Source organism: Callionymus lyra, chromosome 9 (genome assembly GCF_982586985.1).
Source record: "Callionymus lyra chromosome 9, fCalLyr1.hap1.1, whole genome shotgun sequence".
Classification (NCBI taxonomy): Eukaryota; Metazoa; Chordata; class Actinopteri; order Syngnathiformes; family Callionymidae; genus Callionymus; species Callionymus lyra.
This window is the reverse complement of record NC_141826.1, coordinates 25,056,820-25,075,288: the sequence shown is the minus strand read 5'-3', so window position 1 is coordinate 25,075,288 and position 18,469 is coordinate 25,056,820. Positions and strand designations below refer to the sequence as shown.

The following is an 18,469-nucleotide window of genomic DNA, read 5'->3' as shown; positions in this document are numbered from 1 at the left end:
CCGGCGACTGGACAGGTCAATAGTTCTAGGAAAAAAGGTCCCGATCTGGAAAAACATCGCTATATTTAAGGCAAATTTGCGGTCCGGGAGGTCGTCCCTTTCCGGCCAAATGGTTATTTCAAGTTCCCTGTGTCCCGATCCCCCGTAGAGACACATCCTAATTTGTTTTCTGGTAATCTAATCATTCAAATGTTCTTGGGTGGGGGTTCCCGTCTTTTAGCCGCGATTTCCCGGGTGTGTCTTGCTTCGTTCTTTGATCTACGATTTAAGGTGTGATTGGCAGATAAACAGATGTTTTCAATAACCGGTGTTGTATCTCTAATTCTGATCCAAGCTTGCCTCGAACCAGTGTGAATCAGTCTGAGTGAAATGTTGATTGTAAATGTGTATTCAAACGTTTAAGCTCTTAGATGAAGTGAGTAGTTAATACTTTATATTTTGATGAAGCATTAATTTAAGTATGGTGTATACGCATAGTGTATAATAATTTTAATCCAACACCTGTAAGTGTGTAGCAGCAGAGTTTGATTTGAGACAGTACTACCCTGTCGAAGCCTGTGCGCCACGCAAATGAGTGCACTCTTACAGTCTTACAGTGCACTGGAAAGCAGTGCGCGATTCGAGACACAGCAAAAGTATTTCATGTTGGCTGCTCCCAACAGACCTGAAACAACCACTCACTGGCTGTTCCTTCCCCAGAAATAGAAGTTCAATTATCGTGGAGTTTGGTTCATAAGTGAGGGAGCGTACGAGTGTGAGACCGACAGACCAATCAGTGAGTGAAGTGTCGAGACTCCTAAAAGGTATTTTGTGGTCAAGAAAACTGAGTCAAATGGTACAACTGTTGATGGTAAAAAACTCTACGTAGTGACCTAAAGAACAAGAACCGTGTTTAGAGGTGAGAAGCTCAGTCATTCGTGAGAGACACAGAGTAGATAAACCAGCTTGACCAAGAGAGACCAGTAGAGCTCAGTCACATTTTCAAGAGGATTCCTGGATCCATCCATCAGAAGGTAGACATTGGCCATTCAGTTTTTTGTAAGAAGGTCTTAAGAGCTACGATCTTCTTAGAAGCCCTTATAAAAAAAGCTTTGAAAGAATGAAGCGTTTCCCTGAGTCACAGAAGAAGGACGATATATTGAATTATCTGTTTACATTTACATATGTGAGTTGATTGTACTACATGAAGCGTAAGAACTTTGTAACGAAATGAGAAAACACTGTAAATTAACAGTTTTCAATCCAATTAAACAAGTAAAACATAAAAACGTATGTACTTTCTAACAACTACACATAAAAACCATTAACAACCCTGTGCCATTTCAACAGAAGGTGTGCCAAAGTCCACTAAGAGCTTCTTTAACTTGATCTTAAGATTCTCCTTAAGAAGGCAGTCAAGAAGGCACTGGGGAAACACCTGTATCTTAGAGTTCCTTCTTAACCGAACCCTTCTTAAGTGCCTTCTTACGTCCTTAAGAACGATCGAATCCGGGAAAGCCGACCGAGGCGAGGAGCTCAGTCATTGGGGAGAGACACAGAGTAGAACATCTACTGATGAGGCTCAGGATCCTTTTCAAGATGTGTCCCTAGGGAGGTGTTCAGGGCAGATCCACGTTGGAAAGACAGCGTCTCCCGGTTCCTCTGGGAATTCCTCTGTATTCCCTCATAAGAGTCAATCCTGGGAATATTCTCTTTAGCTATTTCACGAAATCCTGTCTTACACTCGTGCAAACGTGTACTTCAGATGGATCTTTAAAGATTCCAAAAGCAAGACAGCATTAATAGAAACACGAGTCGATCCAACGAGAAGAATCGTGATGTTTCCAGACGTACATTTTCTTCTGTATCTCTTCATCCAGATGAGATTTCTTTGTTCCTGCAAATTCCGAACGTCACCGTTATCTTTTTGTTCAAAGCAGTGCCGTGGTCGAGGGAATTAACAAGCCAGGACTTAATAATGGATTCTAAATTCGCAGCTTATAAAAAAGGTCCACAGTCGCTGTTAAACGTTACGAAGCGTAAAACGAGGCTCGCTATCTTTTGCCAATTAAAGAGTGATATTGTTGGACAACGTGTGAACATAAGTCTAATAGCAAATGTAGTTTATTATAGTGTGATGAGGAAAGTGTGGCAGAGAAAAGTAGCTTTTTGATGAACCACATTTAATACGATCAAATTAAAGTTAATTTTAAACCCTCTCACCAGTTTTTCCCCGGCCAATAACTAATGAGGACGACACCAGGTTTGTTCCAAATGTCTTCCCTGAAATGTGTTTTTACCGTAATCAATGTGAAGCTTCCGTCCAAGTCGTGGTCTTGGCTGCTGCTGCTGTTTACTCTGAGTTCTGGCAGCGTTGAGTCGCTAACTTAATGTAGAATTTACTAAAGAGAGACGCCATCGGTTTCCAAGAGAACATTTTTACTCTGATCTTTGACTTATGTTCACGTATGTCGCAGCATTAAATAAAAGACAGATGATAGGATTAATGTATGAATTATTAGTACCAATGTCTATACGTGTACATACGTGTACACACATATTTTATTGTTGTTTTTTTAAAATGTTTTATGTATGGTGACCTTCAGTGCCAAGAAAGGCGCCTTTAAATAAAATGTATTATTATTACAGTGTTTAGAAAAATCAATATCTGTGTAAATGTTTTCATTTCTCACCAATATATTCATGTCAAGGGACGCCGTTGTCATGTGACGTTGAACTCTGTGCTGTCAATAAAGTTTTGAGACTTTGACAGCGACGGCTCAGTTGATTTTAGATATTATGGTACAACAACTTTATTCATACATCAATTTAGTTTGAACTTATATAGGGTAGGTAATGTTTGTTAATTACTATGTAAGGCAGCTTTGTGGTCTGCGCGAGGCACTGTAGTCAGGAGCCTTGAGGAGTAATACTACGACAATACCGGAGTAATACTATGGTGACTTGCAGAGTAATACTATGGCGACTCACAGAGTAATACTATCGCTACTCACAGAGTGATAATTCAATGACTCGCAGAGTAATCCTACTGTGATTTATGAAGTAATACTAAGCCGACAGAGTAATAATAGCGTGACCCGTGGAGTAATTAGTCGTCGAGTAATACATCTGTGATTCAAGGAATAATACTACCTGACTTTTGGAGTAATAATATCGTGAATGAATAATGCTACAGTGACTCGTTGAGTAGTAAGTATGGTGACGCCGAGTAATATTACTGCGTCTCGCGGAGTGATAATTCTGTGACTCGAAAAGTAATTCTACGGCAATTTGCGGATTATACTAGAGTGACTCGTGCAGTAATACAACCTTGACTCAGGGTTCAATAGTACAGTGAATTGAGGAGTAATACTCCGGTAAACCCCAGAGTAATACTACGGTAACTTGTGGACTAATACTATCGTGACTGGCAGAGTAATGACCGGCTGGAGTAATAGAACTTTGACTAGAAGATTAACACTACAGGGACTCGCGGAGTAATACTATGGTGACTGGCAGAGTAATAGCTCTTGGAGTAATACAACTTTGACTAGAAGATTAATACTACAATGACTCGCGGAGTAATACTATGGTGACTGGCAGAGTAATGACTCTTGGAGTAATACAACTTTGACTAGAAGATTAATACTACAATGACTCGCGGAGTAATTCTATGGTGACTGGCAGAGTAATGACTCTTGGAGTAATACAACTTTGACTAGAAGATTAATACTACAGTGACTCGGGGAGTAATACTATGGTGACTGGCAGAGTAATGACTCTCGGAGTAATAAAACTTTGACTAGCGGATTAATACTACGCTGACTCAGTGGCATATTTTTTTGTACAGATCTTTGGTTGTCGTGTATCACATCAAATCATTTCAAGGTCAGTCAGTACAACCAGAATATTTTTTTGGTGCACTGTCAACTTTTGAGTACTATTTAGTATTTTCTTGTACTCTGAAAAATACATCAAATAAAGTCCTCTGATTTATCTGTTATGTTCAAATATGTGAGTAGATATTTGAAGTAGGTCTACAATAATAAATATTTCATGTCTAACTGCTGGTTTAGGTCAGAGGTCACTGGGTTTAATAAAACTACTACGATAGAACGATGGCGTCTCGGAGATCGTTTCAGTTTTTAACCGGTTACGCGACGGTGCGAATCTTCGGTTGCACGTGCGGACGTAAAATTGTAAACGTTGACACCGTAAGTATGAATTCAAACGAGTTTTCTTTACAGTCATTGTTGAGATCAAAATTGAAGCAATACTTCAAGTTATTCAATCATCTAAAAATAATAACACGTTTGCGCTTCGACAGCAGACGTTCGGTGAACACAAATGAACTTCTGATGCATTAAGGCTGAAAATGAGACTCGAAATTCAATCAATACGGAGCAAATCATTTCAACATGTTTCTTTGGAAAGTAATGGATTGAAGAAATCAATTAGACCAAAGGCAGTGTCAGACAGCAAATACACGTCTTCTGGGAAGGAATGCTTTTTGAGCTGAAAAATTGAAAGTTGAAAGATGAAACAATATTGAGCTCTGGGAAGAAGAAAAACGGGTCCCTGACTTCTAAAAAAAAACACCTAATTGTGTGCAACGTTACTCTCTGGAGTTTGTTTTGTGCTTGAATTAATAAACAGAAAAAAAATAATAACAACATGAAGAGACGGAAACGTTTAATTAAAAGTTATGCATCCCTCGTTTACGCCGGGAAAAAAGTTGGAAAACTGAGAGATTATAAGAAAAGCTCCTGCACATGGTCACAGAGGGAAGGAAACTCAATAAAATATACTTACCTAAGCAATGTTGCGAAAGATTAAACATCATTAAATATTCATTATCTTTTGTCTCGGCATTAGTCGTAGCAATAAAGTAAATTAGCTTTTTTTTCTTGGTGCCATTATTTCATTGATATTCTCCTGGACAAATATCTATACTTCACAGAAGTTAAAACACGTTTACGCAGAAACAAACCTGAACGAAAACAGGTTTTAATAACATTATTATTCGGTCAGTTTCTCGCCATCGTTACCTGTGAGCTCTGGGCTTGTGGCTGCTGCAGACGGCCGTCTGGTAATCGTGGCTGACGCACAACTTGTGTGCAGGACAACGAACCTTCAGACACGGATCCTTCGTGGTGTCTGGACCTGAACAGACACAAATAGAATCATGAGGAGCTTCAACACAAGAGCGACGTGACAGACGAGTACGGAGGTGTTTGGATGATATATATATAACTCTATAAACAACACATTACCCTGAAAATAATCCCAACATTAGTCGACATGAGGGTGAGTCCAAAATAGGGCGATTAATCGCAATTAAAAAAAAAAGGTGTTGCAAATATTGTGATTTTATTTAAGTTTACATTCATTTGATCGCAGTCACGTGACTCACAGGAGTTGCACTTAAAGATGACAGAGAAACAATAGTAAAAAAACTGTGTTTGCACTTTTCTTTACTCTGCACTGAAGTTTTTGTCATTTATTTTTCCAGAGTAATACTATGGTGACTCACAGAGTAATACTTCAATGACTTACAGAGTAATAGTATGGTGAGCTGGAGTAATACTATGGAAACTCGGGAGTAATACTATGGCGACTCACAGAGTAATACTTACACAGTGATACTATGGCGACTCACAGAGTAATACTTCAATGACTTGCAGAGAAATACTATGGCGACTCACAGAGTAATACTTACAGAGTGATACTATGGCGACTCACAGAGTAATACTTCAATGACTTGCAGAGTAATACTATGGTGACTTGCAGAGTAATACTTCAAGACTTACAGAGTAATATTATGGTGACTCGGGAGTAATACTATGGAAACTCGGGAGTAATACTATGGCGACTCACAGAGTAATTCTTCAATGACTTGCAGAGTAATACTATGGTGACTTGCAGAGTAATATTATGGTGACTCGGGAGTAATACTATGGAAACTCTGGAGTAATACTATGGCGACTCACAGAGTAATACTTGCAGAGTGATACTATGGCGACTCACAGAGTAATACTTGCAGAGTGATACTATGGCGACTCACAGAGTAATACTTCAATGACTTGCAGAGTAATACTATGGCGACTCACAGAGTAATACTTACAGAGTGATACTATGGCGACTCACAGAGTAATACTTCAATGACTTGCAGAGTAATACTATGGTGACTTGCAGAGTAATACTTTGGTGACTTGCAGAGTAATACTATGGTGACTCGGGAGTAATACTTAGGAAACTCGGGAGTAATACTATGGCGACTCACAGAGTAATTCTTCAATGACTTGCAGAGTAATACTATGGTGACTTGCAGAGTAATATTATGGTGACTCGGGAGTAATACTATGGAAACTCTGGAGTAATACTATGGCGACTCACAGAGTAATTCTTCAATGACTTGCAGAGTAATACTATGGTGACTTGCAGAGTAATATTATGGTGACTCGGGAGTAATACTATGGAAACTCTGGAGTAATACTATGGCGACTCACAGAGTAATACTTCAATGACTTGCAGAGTTATACTTTAGAAATGATGTGACAGCGCAATAAGAGTATAAGAGTAATAACATAATTACTGAACGACATTTGATTTTGTGTTTTGTCATATTATCATTTTTTTTTAATCATATGAAAGCTTTATTTTTTAAAATGGCCCCAATTGAATTTCCCACCCCTGCTCATTGTAGTAGTTAATGCTTAATGCTAATAGTTAGCAACATGTTTGCTAGCAAACGCTAACAACCATGAATACACTTCTTCTTTAAAACGTCTCTTAAAACCTTTAAACACAACGTTTTTTACATGAAAATAAACTGATTCACTAAAAGAAAATCAGTGTTAAAAGAAAATAAACAGGTACTGGTTTAAAAACTGCAGCAAATTGGCAAATTGGAATGAGCAAAACTAATTTAAATCGTTGATAAAAGTTGAGTATTGTATGTTGTCTTTAAAATGTACAGTATCTTGAAGCCATTTACAATCGCGGAAACAAAGCGTCAGATAGCGACGCGTGAGCATATGTCACGTTTGAGATAAACACTATCAGAGAACATTTGTTTATCTCCGGGGCAGAGGGATGAACATGTTCAGGGATGTTAAGGTGAGATAAAAAATAGATTACAGTCACATCACAGCTATTCCTCATGAACCTGGCAGTCAACAAACACAAGGAAACATTTTGAAAGAACAACAGTTCCCTTCACGGGCGACCATATCAGGTAACACCTGTCTCTCCCTCTCTCCTCGTGAGCCTTGACGCCTCCTTTTTTTCTTTTTTTTTTTATCACATTGATAGGAAATGACTCCATCAGTATGAGGAAATGACAAATGGAAGGAGAAGCGTGGACGGAGAAGAGGGATGGAGATGAGATAACGGACAGGAAATACATTTGGGATCCGCTCGGCTGAGCACAGGTGGACCGGTCGGGATTACGCCGGCGATCGCGGCGCTCAAACGTGGCATATAAACAAGCTAATTACGGAGCACGGATGTTTCCTCTTGAATCTCAAAAACATTGCACTTGTTCTGGTCGTCTTGATTTCTGCACAGGAGGTGAGAAGAAGAAAAAAAAGCACAAGATGGCGCCCGGCAGAGAAGAGAAAGGGTCTCGGGGTAGAAGAGTTTTATCCATTTATTTGACGCCTGAGTGAGCAGCACAGGCCATTAAAGCAGCCAATCAATTGTAATGCAGGAGCACTGCAGCACTCTCTTGCCACCTATTTCTCACTTTCCTTCATCTCCTCTCATCTGCTGTAATTTCCTTTTCATCCCCGTAATCCTAAATATGTCTTTACGGTCACTCATGTGTGTGATGTGCTGATTTACACTCGCAGCGCCGCCTTTTAATTTCATTAAAATCATCCTCGTAACAGAGAAGACGATTGTTTTTCACGCCTCGGAATCAAACGGCTGTCAAAAGAGGAAAATTAGGTTTTTAGGCATTTGTGTCACCTTGACCCTGAGATAACACAAGGGATACCTCAAATACATTTGTTTTCAGGCCTTCGGGTCACCTTGACCCTGAGATAACACAAGGGATACCACAGACACATTTGTTTTCGGGCCTTCTGTTCACCTTGACCCTGAGATTACACAAGGGATACCACAGACACATTTGTTTTCGGGCCTTCCGTTCACCTTGACCCTGAGATTACACAAGGGATACCTCAGACACATTTGTTTTCGGGCCTTTGGGTCAACTTGACCTTGAGATAACACAAGGTATACCTCAGGCAATTTTTTTCAGTCCTTTGGGTCACCTTGACCCTGAGATAACACAAGGGATACCTCAGACACATTTGTTTTCGGGCCTTTGGGTCAACTTGACCTTGAGATAACACAAGGTATACCTCAGACACATTGGCGTTTGGGCCTTCGGGTCACCTTGACCCAGAGACAACCCAAGGGATACCAAAGACACATTTGTTTACAGGCCTATGGGTCACCTTGACCCTGAGATAACACAAGGGAGACCTCAGACACATTTGTTTTCAGGCCTTTGGTTCACCCTACTCACTGACGACAAATACATTACAGGTCAATTGAAAAAAATTGATATATTTACCAACAAATGACTGTGTTGAGTATCAAGAAAACACGAAAATATAACTTTAACTTCATCTGTGATGATCCTTGACTTCATGGTTTGAAGTGAGTTTGTCTGAGACCAGCTTCATGATTCATAGTTTTCACAGTTTCCTCCAGGATCTGCCGGATCCTCGTCCTTCTCCGGAGGATGAGTTGACTTTGACACCTCGTGGCCATCGTTCCCGTAGAAACCACTGCAGTGTCTGCAGCCTCAGCATCATCGCAGCCATCTGGTCAGTTTATGTGCCGGAGGCTGAAGTCACGTGATCCTCGCCGGTGCAGGTTATTTAGGGAGAAACATGTGTCTCTTGTAGATCAGAAGTTGCTGCAGTTATTGTTGTGTTCGTTATATCTTTAGTTAGATACTGAGATAAGTGAGTAAAATACTCAGTTAAAGTGGAACTCAATGGGAAGATGGTGTTGGGTTTTAGTGGCATGTAAAAAAAAAACTACAAAAAAATCGTAATATTGTCTTTTAATCGTGTTTGTCTTTCACCAAATACTACCTTTGAAATCCTTTTCTTACTTTACTGTTATATCCCTTATGTTATCGTAAAGGTCAACTAAGGTCAACTCTCCTGACATGTAGTAAATGTTCTCCAAGACGCAGTAACTTCTCATCATGACCATGTTTTACACTCATTACTTTATAAAGTTGCTCTGAAATCTGGGCGAATGAGAGGTTACGAGAGTCCATTGTGACCTAATATTGGCTTCGCTCCTCCTCCAGCTGTAATCACGCCCCGTGTGATTCCCTCTGAGGTGGAGACTTCCGGGATTGATGACGCAGAGTGACAGACCTCCTTGTTTGACTAATCACAGCAGAATGTGCGTGATTATGGTCAACAAGATTTAATCTGCAGAAAGTGTTTTCAGTGGGCGGAGCTTAAGAGCATTTTCTAATGTCAATATTTAAATGAAAAGAGTTTTATACAAACACACACTGATGATACAATAGAGTCACACATCACAACAACACACACATACACACTGATGATACAATAGAGTCACACATCACAACAACACACACATACACACTGATGATACAATAGAGTCAAACATCACAACAACACACACACACTGATGATACAATAGAGTCACACATCACAACAACACACACACTGATAGAATAGAGTCACAAGTCACAACAAAAGACACACACTGATGATACAATAGAGTCACACATCACAACAACACACACACAAACTGATTATTCAATAGAGTCACACATCACAACAACACACACACACTGATGATACAATAGAGTCACACATCACAACAACACACACACACTGATGATACAATAGAGTCACACATTAAAACAACACACACACACATCGATGATACAATAGAGTCACACATCACAACAACACACACACACACTGATGATACAATAGAGTCACACATCACAACAACAACACACACACACTGATGATACAATAGAGTCACACATCACAACACACACACACACTAATGATACAATAGAGTCACACATCACAACACACACACACACTGATGATACAATAGAGTCACACATCACAACACACACACACACACTAATGATACAATAGAGTCACAAGTCACAACAACAACACACACTGATGATACAATAGAGTCACACATCACAACAACACACACACTGATGATACAATAAAGTCACACATCACAACACACACACACACTAATGATACAATAGAGTCACACATCACAACACACACACACACTGATGATACAATAGAGTCACACATCACAACACACACACACACACTAATGATACAATAGAGTCACAAGTCACAACAACAACACACACTGATGATACAATAAAGTCACACATCACAACAACACACACTGATGATACAATAGAGTCACACATCACAACAACACACACACTAATGATACAATAGAGTCACAAGTCACAACAACAACACACACTGATGATACAATAAAGTCACACATCACAACAACACACACACACTGATGATACAAGAGTCACACATTAAAACAACACATACACACTGATAATACAACAGAGACACACATCTTAACACACACACACACACTGATAAAACAATAGAGTCACATATCATAACTACACAAACACACTGATGATACAATAGAGTCACACAACACAACAAAACACACTGATGATACAATAGAGTCACACAACAAAACACACACACACTGATCAACATAAACATTATTCTGCTTATTTTACAGACGTCACGTTGCAAACACAACTAAACTTTTATCAACACTAAGCAAACATGTTTTCTTCTGTTATCAAAACTACACTGTTGTACCTCAAACATGAAAGTTATTAGTTCTGATGGACGTTTTCTATTGAAGTAACTGTAGATTCAAATTAAACTTGATCACAAACAATTTAAAATTACTTTTTATTACCGGAAATAACAAAAAATCTTCTCGGCAAAAAGTGTGACATTTAAAGCTTTGTTTCTTTCGAAGGCTTTGATTGCGTCGCTTTATCTGCACTAACTACGCAAATGTCAAAGTAATGCTGCAGCGTTTTCAAGCGAGATGTAAAAACATGACAAACATGAGCGTTTATGACTCGAGTGGAACAACTGACGCCCTCGTTGTATTAGAACACAATTATAATGAAAAAACAAAACATTATGATTTATAGGTTTAAACTGACAGATGAACAAATATGACGCAAATCATAAACTTTTAAAAGCCTGGCTTCGTGTCAAAGGTACTGGTCTCTGAAGGAGTAAATTCCCCCCCGACCTTAAGCCATAATACCTTGTCGAGATTTGTTATTGGTTAAAACCTTTTGGAGTTTGGATAATTAAAGGCTCCTGAAACTGCGACCAAGATAAAACAGCGAACTAACAGCTCTGTGCTTCGGAAAGAATTCGCTCAGACATGAAAACTATGTTGTACTTTCGCACTTGTATTGGTCAAAGTACAGATTGGAATCCAGTAGAATCTGGAATCTCTACTAGTACAGATTGGAATTCTACCAGGACAATCTCCGATTCTAATAGGAGAATTCGGATTACATCAAAATGTTATTTTGTTATTTTGATGTAATCAAACCCTAATCCTACTACTGGGATCTTCATATTGATATGGGTTTGATGACATCAAAATGAAACCCTAACCCATATCAATATGAAGATCCCAGTTTAGTATCAGGATTCTGTATTATTGGAATTAGAATAACAATCTGTACTGTGACGTATAAAAGTAAAACATGTGAACCAGATCTGATTTCTATTCTTAGTTTAAGTAAAAGTGTTTAGTCATCTTTCCAACATGAAACTTTCCCTCTGATAAGCCATCTTTGAAAAAAAAACTATTTTCTTGATGCTTGACTCTTTATTAGTCTCTATATAATTATATACATCAATGATATACAATTATATACATCAATTATATCTGTTTCTTATCTTATATTAAACATCTATATAGGTCACAAAATAAATTCTAGGCACTTCTGCACTTACACTTAATATTTAATATACACAAGTGTGTTCACAGTGAGCAGAGCGCGAAAAAGTAGTGCACTGAGTTGGTGCACTCAAACGTTAAATTAACATTTCCAACTTAGTGACGTATATGATGCTAAACAAGAGCTACTTCAGTACTTTTCAAATGGTGGCGGCGACATATGACGAAATGTGTCAAGACACAACACTTATTTTAACACTAAAACAACAATAACAACACAATGAAACACAACTTAATAACTGTAACTGATCTGTGACACAACATAGATGAACGACGGCCATTAGCCAAGTCTCAAATCGCACACTTCTCTAAGCGCACTGCTTTACAGTACACTGTAAGACAGTGTACTTCTTTTTCGACGTGTAGTTCGGTCTCAAATCAACTTCTGCTGCTACACACTAACAGGAAATGACTCGACAGTTTCTTCTTCTACTACTTTTTAACACTGATTGTAACCAGTCTTTGAAACACTATCACCGTCAGCACTTTTCTCCAATAGAAACAAGTTATTAAGTTGTGTTTCATTGTGTTATTACTGTTGTTGTGTTGTTTTGTGGTGAAATGAGTGTTTTCTCCAGACATTTACGTCAGTATCTGCTCCGAAGACACGTCATCAGTGACGTAGCTTCAGTTTAGCTTCAGTTTAGCTTCAGTTAAGCTTCAGTTTAGCTTCAGTTTAGCTCCAGTTTAACTTCAGTTTAGCTTCAGTTTAGCTTCAGTTTAGCCTCAGTTTAGCTTCAGTTTAGCTTCAGTTAAGCTTCAGTTTAGCTTCAGTTTAGCTCCAGTTTAGCTTCAGTTTAGCTTCAGTTTAGCTTCAGTTAAGCCTCAGTTTAGCTTCAGTTTAGCCTCAGTTTAGCTTCAGTTTAGCTTCAGTTAAGCTTCAGTTTAGCTTCAGTTTAGCTTCAGTTTAGCTTCAGTTTAGCTTCAGTTTAGCCTCAGTTTAGCTTCAGTTTAGCTTCAGTTAAGCTTCAGTTTAGCTTCAGTTTAGCTTCAGTTTAGCTTCAGTTAAGCTTCAGTTTAGCTTCAGTTAAGCTTCAGTTTAGCTTCAGTTTAGCTTCAGTTTAGCTTCAGTTTAGCCTCAGTTTAGCTTCAGTTTAGCTTCAGTTAAGCTTCATCTACGTCAGTAAGATGGAGGACGTTGAGGGTGGAAAGTGTCCATCGATCCACACTCGATTTTTTTTATGCCAATCACTGCTCAGTGTGAAGCACTTGTGCACTCAAAGTATTAAGCTTAAGTGCAGAAGTGCGTGATTTGGGATGTTGGTTTGCTGCTCTCGCCATTAGCAACTGAATAACATTTGAAAACCATAATTAAGACGCTTCGACAAACATCCCCGAAGGACTCATCTCTGACTGCTGGAGGAAACATGAGCAACAGCTTCTGCTAAATAATAAACTTAAAAATTAAAAAACAGTTTTTTTTCTTCACCTTTTGGGTCTCTTTGTTTGTTTGTGTGCGTCTGTGTGTGAACGACAACACATCGATGCGAGGAGACACAACGTGATTTCCTGCTTTGTTTTGGGGCTCCTCGGGGCCTCGGTGTTCGGCCCGATGACGGCGAGGAACGATGGAGAGATGAGGATCTGAGGAGGCCTCGGGGAGGACGAGCGTGATGGAGCGGATTCATCATCCAGAAAATTAATTATTGAAAACACGAGACAATCATATTGTTGAGGACGGAACTGAGGAATGTTGGAGATAAACAGAGCCTTTCAGTCGAGATGTCAGCGAGGAAATAAAGAGCAGGTGCGAGGATCGACTGTTCGGCATCACAGGCCCCGGAGAATATTCATCACTGATGATGATGATGAAGATGATGATGATCTTGTTGCGCGAGGATGACTCTGCACAACAAGAAGCTCGAAGGAGACGACATGACGTGAGGAATGTTCGCATGAATCACCTTCACAGGGACGACGTTTAAAGGCGACAGAGATGTCACTCTCCATCTTAAGGACGACTCAAAACACCAAGTCAAGTCAGTAAGTATTTGTAAATAAATTTGTTTCTTGAAGGAGTCAGTAGATCATCAAACACAGATGTTTCTTGAAGGAGTCAGTAGATCATCAAACACAGAGATGTTTCTTGAAGGAGTCAGTAGATCATCAAACACAGATGTTTCTTGAAGGAGTCAGTAGATCATCAAACACAGATGTTTCTTGAAGGAGTCAGTAGATCATCAAACAAACATGTTTCTTGAAGGAGTCAGTAGATCATCAAACACAGATGTTTCTTGATGGAGTCAGTAGATCATCAAACACAGATGTTTCTTGAAGTAGTCAGTAGATCATCAAACACAGATGTGTCTTGAATGAGTCAGTAGATCATCAAACACAGATGTTTCTTGAAGGAGTCAGTAGATCATCAAACACAGATGTTTCTTGAAGGAGTCAGTAGATCATCAAACACAGAGATGTTTCTTGAAGGAGTCAGTAGATCATCAAACACAGATGTTTCTTGAAGGAGTCAGTAGATCATCAAACACAGATGTTTCTTGAAGGAGTCAGTAGATCATCAAACACAGATGTTTCTTGATTGAGTCAGTAGATCATCAAACACAGAGATGTTTCTTGAAGGAGTCAGTAGATCATCAAACACAGATGTTTCTTGAAGGAGTCAGTAGATCATCAAACACAGATGTTTCTTGAAGGAGTCAGTAGATCATCAAACACAGATGTGTCTTGAATGAGTCAGTAGATCATCAAACACAGATGTTTCTTGAAGGAGTCAGTAGATCATCAAACACAGATGTTTCTTGAAGGAGTCAGTAGATCATCAAACACACATGTTTCTTGAAGGAGTCAGTAGATCATCAAACACAGATGTTTCTTGAAGGAGTCAGTAGATCATCAAACACAGATGTGTCTTGAAGGAGTCAGTAGATCATCAAACACAGATGTTTCTTGAAGGAGTCAGTAGATCATTAAATACAGATGTTTCTTGAAGGAGTCAGTAGATCATTAAATACAGATGTTTCTTGAAGGAGTCAGTAGATCACCAAACACAGATGTTTCTTGAAGGAGTCAGTAGATCACCAAACACAGATGTTTCTTGAAGGAGTCAGTAGATCATTAAATACAGATGTTTCTTGAAGGAGTCAGTAGATCACCAAACACAGATGTTTCTTGAAGGAGTCAGTAGATCATCAAACACAGATGTTTCTTGAAGGAGTCAGTAGATCATCAAACACAGATGTTTCTTGAAGGAGTCAGTAGATCATCAAACACAGATGTTTCTTGAAGGAGTCAGTAGATCATCAAACACACATGTTTCTTGAAGGAGTCAGTAGATCATCAAACTCAGATGTTTCTTGAAGGAGTCAGTAGATCATCAAACTCAGATGTTTCTTGAAGGAGTCAGTAGATCATCAAACACAGATGTTTCTTGAAGGAGTCAGTAGATCATCAAACACAGATGTTTCTTGAAGGAGTCAGTAGATCATCAAACACAGATGTTTCTTGAAGGAGTCAGTAGATCATCAAACACAGATGTTTCTTGAAGGAGTCAGTAGATCATCAAACACAGATGTTTCTTGAAGGAGTCAGTAGATCATCAAACACAGATGTTTCTTGAAGGAGTCAGTAGATCATCAAACACAGATGTTTCTTGAAGGAGTCAGTAGATCATCAAACACAGATGTTTCTTGAAGGAGTCAGTAGATCATCAAACACAGATGTTTCTTGAAGGAGTCAGTAGATCATCAAACACAGAGATGGTTCCAAAGCTTAGGAGCAACAGTCTGGAAGGTTTTCTCTCCTCTGGTCCGGAAGTTCAGGAACCATCAGTAGATTCTGATCCACAGACCTCAGAGCCCGAGCTGGGGTGTAAGTCTGGATCAGATCACTGATGGAAGGTCTGACCATGAATAGATCTTAAAGTAAGAACCAGAATTTTAAAATGATCCTGAAAGAAACTGGCAGCCAGTGAAGAGTTTGAAGGAGAAATGTGAGTTCTTCTACTAGAGCGGCTCAGAATTCTGGCTGCAGAGTTTAGTATAAACTGCAGGCGAGACACATCCTTCTGGTTTGTTTTTCCAGTTCAAATCTAAATGACAGCATTGTTCTCTGGAACATTCATGTAATTCTGTGTAAACACCTTTGAAAGATGACGTGATCTAATTGTTCTTTCATATGCTACGTTACGAGCGTGGGCGTTAAGTGCTACGTTAGCAACATATGACGTGTGACACTCGTGTGTTTAAAGATAGAAACTAGAAAAAGTAATTCTATGTGGTTGGTTGCCTTCGTCTCCGGCCTTTTTCCTATGTTAAAACTCTATCCACAACATTTCAAAGTTCTCATGTTGAAAAAAAGAAATTGTTCTTAAAACAATAGTAATTCCCCATGACAGTAAGTAAGTCATTTATATTTATAGAACAATTTTCTAGACCAGGGTCACAAAGCGCTTAAACAATCAAAACAATACTCAATAAATGTTATAAAAGATCAAGATAACACAGAGACAAACACAGGAGTCTCAGAGAATCAAGTAAAGGGACCTTTCTTAGAAAAGTATTTCACAAATACAATCTGGACGGAACATTCCCATGTTGTTTTGAATGAGAGAAAACTGCAGTGAAAACATACCAGAAAAATATAGTGTCTGATGCTGTGTCTCAAATCGCATACTTCTCTTAGTGCACTGGTTAGTATGCATCAGGATAGTGTACGTACTAACTAGTAACTAATCCTCCACAGATAGTATGTCTCAAATCACATACTTCTCTTAGTACACTAGAAGTTAGTATCATCAGGATAGTGTACGTACTAACTAGTAACTAATCCTCCACAGATAGTATGTCTCAAAGCAAACTCTGCTGCTACACACTAACAGGAAATGACGCGACAGCTTCTTGTTCTACTTCTATTTAACGATGGTTGCAACCAGCTGTAGGAACACTATCGCCACCTGCTGGCAGCACGTTTGCTTTCAAGAAATATATATATATATATATATATATATATATATATATATATATTTATATATTTATATATTCTGTTTACAACGTCAATGTCACTAAAATGGAGTCGTTTAGTGTAGAAAGTGTCCATCGATCCATACTCAGTTTTGTGGGCGTTTTAGTGACTAGTGACTTTAGTGATTACTCCAAGAGGCTTCGTAGTATTACTTCACAATGCTTAATAGTATTACGCCATGAGGCTTAGTAGTATTACTCCACAAGACTTTTTAGTATTATTCCACAAGGCTACGTAATATTACTCCAAGAGGCTTAGTAGTATTACTCCAAGAGGCTTCGTAGTATTACTCAACGATGCTTCGTAGTATTACTCCATGAGGCTTCGCATTATAACTCCATGAGGCTTCGTAGTATTATTCCGCGAGGCTACGTAATATAACTCAAGAAGGCTTCGTAGTATTACTCCATGATGCTTCATAGTATTACTCCATTAGGCTTAGTAGTATTACTCCACGTAACTTTCTAGTATTATTCCACAAGGCTGCGTAATATTACTCCAAGAGGCCGCGTGGTATTACTCCACTATGCTAAGAATTGACTAAGAATTGAGACGCACTTATGCACTAAAAGTACTAAGTTGAAGTACTGAAGCAAGTATGCGATTTGAGACACAGCTCTACACACAAACACACAAACAACAAGGCAGTAAAACTTCCCGTCTGTGAATGAAGACTTTTTTTTTTTTCTGAAGCCATTATTTGAACATTTTCATGAAGTTGTCGACTTTCAAGCCGCAGCTTCATTTCCAAGCGCCGTTAAACTGATCCCAGGTGAGGCGGCGAACAAGGAGCCATTTAGAGCGACTCTGTCGGAACACTGTTGATGAAACAGGACCGTGTCCCTCCAGAGAAGCCACAGAGGAGTCGACAGTATTCGCAACAACAAGTGTTTCCATCATCTGTCCGAAGATTCTCTCTCCTCCGGCCACGAGGTTCCCTCGTTTCTGCTTCTTTTTGGGAGTGAACACCGACGCGACTCACAACGGCTAAATCTGTCCCCACTTATGAAAGTGCAAATTGTTAGCATTTATTGTAGCTGATGCGCAGCGAGCCGGTTTCATCTGGTATCGATCGCTCCGATGTCCTATTTCATAGCCTGACAAATGTCTTTCCAATAAAGCTCCGAGGACATTTTATCTTTTCTTAAATTGCTCTTCTTCGTCAGACTTAAGAGTGCATTTGATCAGCGACGCAAGGACGTATGTCCGATCAATACCAACCTTATGGTATCATTTTCTGCTCTTGTTTGTCTTACAAATAAGACACAACTTTTTCAGCAACAAAAACATTACTGAGGGTTGGATTCTGTTTGTTTCTGTACAAAAGATATGCCAGAACCATAACGAACACTTTGATCAGAACTTTTTTGAATCGACAAAAAAACAATGCCATCATCAGTAGTTTTGTGGACTGAACATTCAGCCTCTA

General features: G+C 39.1%; 1 protein-coding gene across 1 annotated transcript in view; it reads right to left on the bottom strand.

The window, feature by feature from the left end:
• spock1 (SPARC (osteonectin), cwcv and kazal like domains proteoglycan 1) overlaps window positions 1-18,469 on the bottom strand; it is a 148,380-nt gene that overhangs the window by 50,750 nt on the left and 79,161 nt on the right. The window contains exon 4 of the mRNA XM_087799349.1: window positions 5,028-5,142. Within this exon, the coding sequence (XP_087655475.1) occupies window positions 5,028-5,142 (115 nt within the window). The remainder of the gene's footprint in view (window positions 1-5,027; window positions 5,143-18,469) is intronic.